We start from the raw sequence: 6,002 nt of genomic DNA, 5'->3' as shown, positions 1-6,002 counted from the left end.
CACCCTGGAGCGAGGGACTGGGGACCTGTTTTTGCACTACGAGCACAATGGAAGTGGAGCGCTTCCCATCTGCAATTTGGCTGAGCAATTTAACTCAAAACTCTGGTACTGAAACATACTCGTAACAGGTAAATTTGGTGTTCTACAGGTATTTTTGGGGGGTCAATACAAGCTATCGTGACTTTTCTTTTATTCCCATTTCTATTACTGATTGGTGAAGCCCAGCAGGTTCTGTACATTATTCACGCGGAGCTTCACAGCAGCATTTTAGAACTGGCAGCACCTGCCTAAAGGTGACCAATCCCCGCTCCAACAGTCATTAGCATTTTATGGAGGTGAATTTATTCAGAAAATTGATTAGTACAGTTCCCTTCATACTGCCCCTCCCTCCCCACCCCACCCCCCCCCACCTCGGCCAGGTTAAACGCTTCAGATGAACTTCTAGAGTACATACTTAAGCACTGTCACCACCGCACCGCTTTACGAATAGTGGCCGTTCTAACAAATCAAGGACAAATTAAAAGAAAATACTGCCCAGCAAAAGCAACACGGCACCTGTGTTTGCGAGTATGAGCTACTGGAGACATCCTCAGGACAATTTACGTAAGGAAAAGCAGGGCAAATCCATCAGGAAGCCAGAAATGAGTCTTAAAGAGCTCCGGGGAGCGCCAAAGAAAATGACATCCTATTTTGTACAAGTTGAGTTTTTAGCCAGAAACCAGCTGCCTTGGTTGGGGTTTGTTTGTTTTTTTTTCTTTACTTATGTCCATTATATATCCAGCTGTTGATTTTTAACTCATCAGGTTAACGCTGAACTTTATTCCAATTAGAGGCAATAAAGCTTTTTTTTCTTTTTAAATTCGTTTTAGATAATTACCTATTGCCCATTTTTTTGGCAAGCATATTTCTTAGAATTCAAAAGATCTTCCTGTTTTAAGGCTAAACTAAGAAATGTTAAAAGCTTCTGTAAACATTTTCTCTTCCTCCCCATAGTTGCACAATTTGAAGTCCAACTGCAATTTTTAAAATGAGGTAATTTTTGTGTACTCATATCTTAAAGAGTCCTTTTCGGGACTAGCTGAGAGGCGTGCCAATCTGAACGCTGATCCAATTGTAGTGGGAGAGCTTCCACAGCAGGGTACACACCAGTTCCAGCAGCTGTGCTTCAGTTAGTTATCTTCTCAATTTCATCCAAGTCATCAGTATCCAATTTGTTTATCTTTTTGTCTGGAAAAGATGAGAAATAAGTCAGATTTCGTAACGCAGAGCAGAGAAGAGAAAGCTGCTTTCTTTAGCTGCTCTTGAGGAGTTTGGGTTTATCCATGAAATGTTTGGTCAGGTTTTAAAACTACAACATAAACCTTTATTCTTTCATCAAAGGCCCGTCAGGGTACTCGCATGTTACCCATCTCTGGAATATCCATTTTAAGGACTATCCAGGTAGCCAAGCAAACGACTTGACTTATTTCTGCTCCTATCATAAGCAGCAGTTCACAATCCTAAGTGATATTACACAAAACGCAGCTGATGTGCTCTTCTGTGGTCAGTTTAAGGCTCCATATATGTCTGCTCAGTATACAGCTAGTCAAAATTCTGCAGAAACATCATCTTAAGAGAAAGAAGAGTCTGAGGGTACGTACTGAAATGATCCTGGATTCTGTTGAGAATATTCATGCTGTGCTTGCTGTCCACCATGTTAATAGCCAGTCCTCGCTTGCCAAAACGACCTGTACGGCCGATCCGGTGCAGGTACGTCTCATTATCTGGATTTCCATCTTTATCCACGGGAAGGTCAAAATTGATGACAACAGAGACCTGCTCTACATCGATCCCTGATAGAAAGCAAGCATCAAATTACACCACTGCAGTTAAACCATCTTATCGCAGGAATGGCCTCCTCTGGCCTGGCCCGCAGGCAGTTTGGTCACCATATCCAGGTTACCCAACGGCAAAAGATCCCACAGCTGGAGAGCTGCTGTGTGGCTGCCTCCACACTGAGTGAGGAGTTAAAAGCCAGTCTCAGACTCTGGAATGGATCTTTTCCACGATATCCTTATGGGGTAACTTGAAATAAAAACTATCTAGCTGTTACACCAGAGAATCCCACTGAAATGGCTAATGGAAAAGCAGCCGGAGATGCTTTAACCAGCACAACTTATTTTGGAAACTCTCTCCTCCTCTCCAAAGCTGTAAAGGCCTCTTGTTTTTTTCCCAAGTACAATGTTGTCTTAACTGTTCTAGGATGTCAAATTGCAACACAAATTCCTAATGGAGTTCGGAACTTTTCAGATTTCTGTATTTTGGAACATGTTTATTTTAAACACTGAGGGTCAGCAGTACAAGCCAGGCTTGGTGCCAGAAGCATAAAATCGTCCCAGGGTGGACTTTTCCATCCCAAGCTGCAGGAAGGCTGCAGGGAATCCTGTGTTGGCCCACAGGCATCTTTATATGCACAGACATGGCCAACAGCCCAAAAGCCCAGGTAAGGACCCTCATTTCTCCAGATTAGAATACTTAATGATACGAATTCTTTCTTATCTTAGGAACAACTGCTTTTGCCCCTCTCTGGCCCAGCTCTGCCATGCCCTACCTCTGGCACAGACGTTTGTGGTCACCAGCACCTTTTCTTTGCCCTCTCGGAAACGCTCTATCACTGCGGCTCTCTGTTCCACCATCATTTCCCCACTGAGCAATGCCACCTGATGGCCCTCCTTCGAGAGCTCCGCCGCCAGCCAGCTGGCCGTCTTCCGAGTCTGAAACACAAAGCGAGGCCCGTCTTTGGGAGGAAGTTTTAACGCTGTAAAGCGGGAACAAACCTCTCTGGGATCGACTGGAAGCTCCGCAGCTCCTCAGGTTTTTTTATATCTCAAAAGGAAACAGCTCCCAGGTGCTGCGCCCACCCCCGCTGCATTACAAACTGTGCTCCCAGCTCTCCTATCAGAAATAGGGAAGTGTGTATCTGCCACCACAGGAACCCTTCTTTAAGAAAAGTACGCATTTTGTTTGTGCTCTGCTCCTCGGCTTTCACTCTATGAAGGATTACATATGTACACTAAAAGCTCACAAGTAGTGTCAAGTAAACAAAACTATCAGCTTGTAAAATGTCAGGGTTTGAGCTGAATGTAGTTGTGAAATCCAACAGAGGCTCTGTGCAGTCTTGAATTAAACAGTTTCCAGTTATGTTGGTTTTTCAAGCTCTGATTATGTCTGATATTATTACATCTCGAAACAGCACAAAAGCAGACTGTGCAGCAGACTCCAAATACAGGTTTTATCTTATCTGAGCTAGCTTTACGTGGATGTTCTAGTGCTGTCAGCACTGTTTTTTAACCCCTGTGAATTACGGCGGCTTCCAGAAAAAAGAAGTCTCAGTATGATTCACTGGGAGACCCCAAAGGTATATCACCAGTTACCTGAGGGAAGTGGAGTCCCAGGAAAACCTATATGTTGGCTGCAGAACTACAAGACTTCCCCATCCCTCTTTCTTCCCTATTTTTATCCATTTTCCAACCTCAGGGTTTTGGGGTTTTTTTTAGTAGTTTTGAGTAATACTTTGTTTTGGAAAACTGTGCATTACTCTGATCTTTGCTTCACAGGACTTCAAGAATAAAAATAACCTGGATGGACAAATCCAGAGAAACAAACCAGCTAGTGCTATCATGGCTCTCAAGATTTCACTCAAAGAGGGAGCCAGAAAAGCCACAGAAAAGGGCAATTCATGTTCTCGGTTTCTTTCCAAAAAGCAGGCCTGGTCAGGTTTTTAGCAAGAGCAGACACTAATGATGTTCTTGGGACTAATGTTTCCCGAAAGGACTCACGTGGCAGAAGATCATGGCCTGGGCAATGGTGATAGCGCCGTAGATATTACAGAGAGCCTGGAACTTCTCATCTCTGTTATTGCACAGAACGTAATACTGCTTAATAGTGTCCAGTGTCTCCTCCTCTCGCTTCAGTTTGATAATGTTTGGGTCAGGAACAACTTTCTGAGCAAACTTCCACACAGAATCCTCAAAAGTGGCTGAAAACAGGAGCATCTGGCAGTCTCTGGGGAGCATTCTGCAAGAGAAAGCAAAATGGGCAGTGTTCCCACGCAACACTGTCACCTCCCTGATATCCTGACGGGATTAATGCTACGGGCCAAGCAGAACAATAACCTCAGAACCAGTTATTTCAGTGGCTGTGAAGACTAATGCTAATCTTACCAACACTCCCGCTCTAGGGACAGGCTTTTTATTCTGTAAGAAAATGAAACTGCTTGTCATCCCCTGACATTCTGCCTCTATTAACCATCTGGATTAGAGCTAAATATATCATTTTAATCTTGTTGCTTTATCGGTGAAGACACCGGTCAAGAATCTAGGCCTGCTGTCCCTACGTTACAAAATAGCTATAATCGAAAGAAACAAAAATCACCTCGGGCAACATACGCAGAGTCCTTACCTCTGAATGCGGATGCTCTGGTCCTGATGGCCCTGGGTTGCTATCATCACATCAGCCTCATCCAAGACAAACACTTTGATTTTCTTGGGATCTATGAATTTCAGTTTGGAACACCAGTCCAGCACAGTACCGGGTGTGCCGATTACAATCTGCTCGGAGATCTTCTGACCTCTCTCCACTGCCGAGACAGAAAGGAAAGCTTTCATAAGACAGCTGTGCAGACAGTGAAATGCACTGCCCCTCTCTGAAGCAGCCTGTTTCACCATCCGATTGCTCTATTGTTCATTTACTCTACTGCACCCGACAATCATTTTCTCATTTACGGTCTGTTTGGTAGTGTTTCACCTTACTCACATTTATTGCCTCGGACAGCATAGGCAAGTTTCAGCTCTGGATAAAACTTTCCCATCTGCTCAATCACTTTGCCTGTTTGAAGTGCCAGCTCGTATGTTGGGGAAAGGCACAAACACTAGAGGGACAGAAGGATAATGTCGTTGAGATGACCAACATCCTGGGCAACACTATCACACTTGCTTTTTAAAATCCTTATTATTGAAGTTTTCCTGAAGACAAACATGCGAGCAGCTGAGCAGTTTCTGAAAGCCCGTCAGTTCTACCCTCTGAAACTAGGGGAATGAGTTGATATGACACAGTTACCGAGCTACAGGCGTTCTGCATTCGATTCCGCCCGTGCTAAGCAGTTCACAGAAACAGCATCAGAGACAGGTTTACCAAGCTATGAATTTACTATCAAAGGTCTTAACAGTAGCCCAGCCTCTTCACTAGGTGGCACTGCACCACCACAAAACCTCTCTGAAAATCACGTCCCAGAAACTTTACCTGTGGATACTTGTTCCCGGGTTCAACACGACTGAGCATGGCCAGGACAAAGGCAGCCGTCTTGCCAGTACCGGACTGAGATTGTGCGATCAAGTTCTGTGGGCTGCAGAACATACAGCAGATATGAGCTCAACCAGACGAACCACCTGGACAACATACTTGTGGGGTTGAACGATAAAGAAAACTCGAGTGGCATTTGATTACCTTTTAGATTTATCACAGCTCTGGATTAGTGCCTAGCTTGAGCAGCTATGCTCTGCAAGGCAGAACTTTTAGTTTCTGTCCCCCACCAACTCTCTCTTTCAGCACCTCTTGGTTATGGAGGTTTGGAAGGAAAACTGCGATTATCTGTCAGTACTTTTCCATTTTGCACATCTCCCCCTAGTGTCTTAATACTTCATACATTTCAGCTCAGGGGCGCAGAGAGGAAAGCCAGCCATACAGGCAACACGGTATCTCAACTACTCCCACCCACCCACGATTTCTGGGGCTATGTTCCTTATTATTTCTCCCCTACACTGACTAGGAAAATCAGATTGACCTCGGCCAAACACTACGGCACTGCATGTTCAGTACCAACCCTAGAAAAAGGACAAATTCAGGCCTGCTGTCACATAGTTCGTGACCACAGAAACACTGTGGCATGGGAATCTTTTCACCACAGCCCGGACAGCTCTCCCACCGTCATCCTCCCATCCAGAGTTCAGTACACTAAATGTTTC

The 6,002-nt window shown here is 44.6% G+C and overlaps 1 protein-coding gene across 1 annotated transcript in view; it reads right to left on the bottom strand.

Annotated features, from left to right (window-relative positions):
* Positions 1-754: 754 nt before the first annotated feature.
* Positions 755-6,002, bottom strand: part of LOC104290803 (ATP-dependent RNA helicase DDX19A) — an 8,990-nt gene continuing 3,742 nt past the window's right edge. The window contains exons 5-11 of the mRNA XM_009889961.1: positions 5,281-5,387; positions 4,795-4,909; positions 4,441-4,618; positions 3,819-4,056; positions 2,591-2,753; positions 1,641-1,832; positions 755-1,227 (exon numbers count right to left, since the gene is read on the bottom strand). Of these exons, the coding sequence (XP_009888263.1) occupies positions 1,166-1,227; positions 1,641-1,832; positions 2,591-2,753; positions 3,819-4,056; positions 4,441-4,618; positions 4,795-4,909; positions 5,281-5,387 (1,055 nt within the window). The 3' untranslated portion in view covers positions 755-1,165. The remainder of the gene's footprint in view (positions 1,228-1,640; positions 1,833-2,590; positions 2,754-3,818; positions 4,057-4,440; positions 4,619-4,794; positions 4,910-5,280; positions 5,388-6,002) is intronic.

Source organism: Charadrius vociferus, unplaced genomic scaffold (genome assembly GCF_000708025.1).
Source record: "Charadrius vociferus isolate BGI_N301 unplaced genomic scaffold, ASM70802v2 scaffold838, whole genome shotgun sequence".
Taxonomy (NCBI): Eukaryota; Metazoa; Chordata; class Aves; order Charadriiformes; family Charadriidae; genus Charadrius; species Charadrius vociferus.
This window is presented reverse-complemented; position numbering and strand designations above follow the sequence as displayed.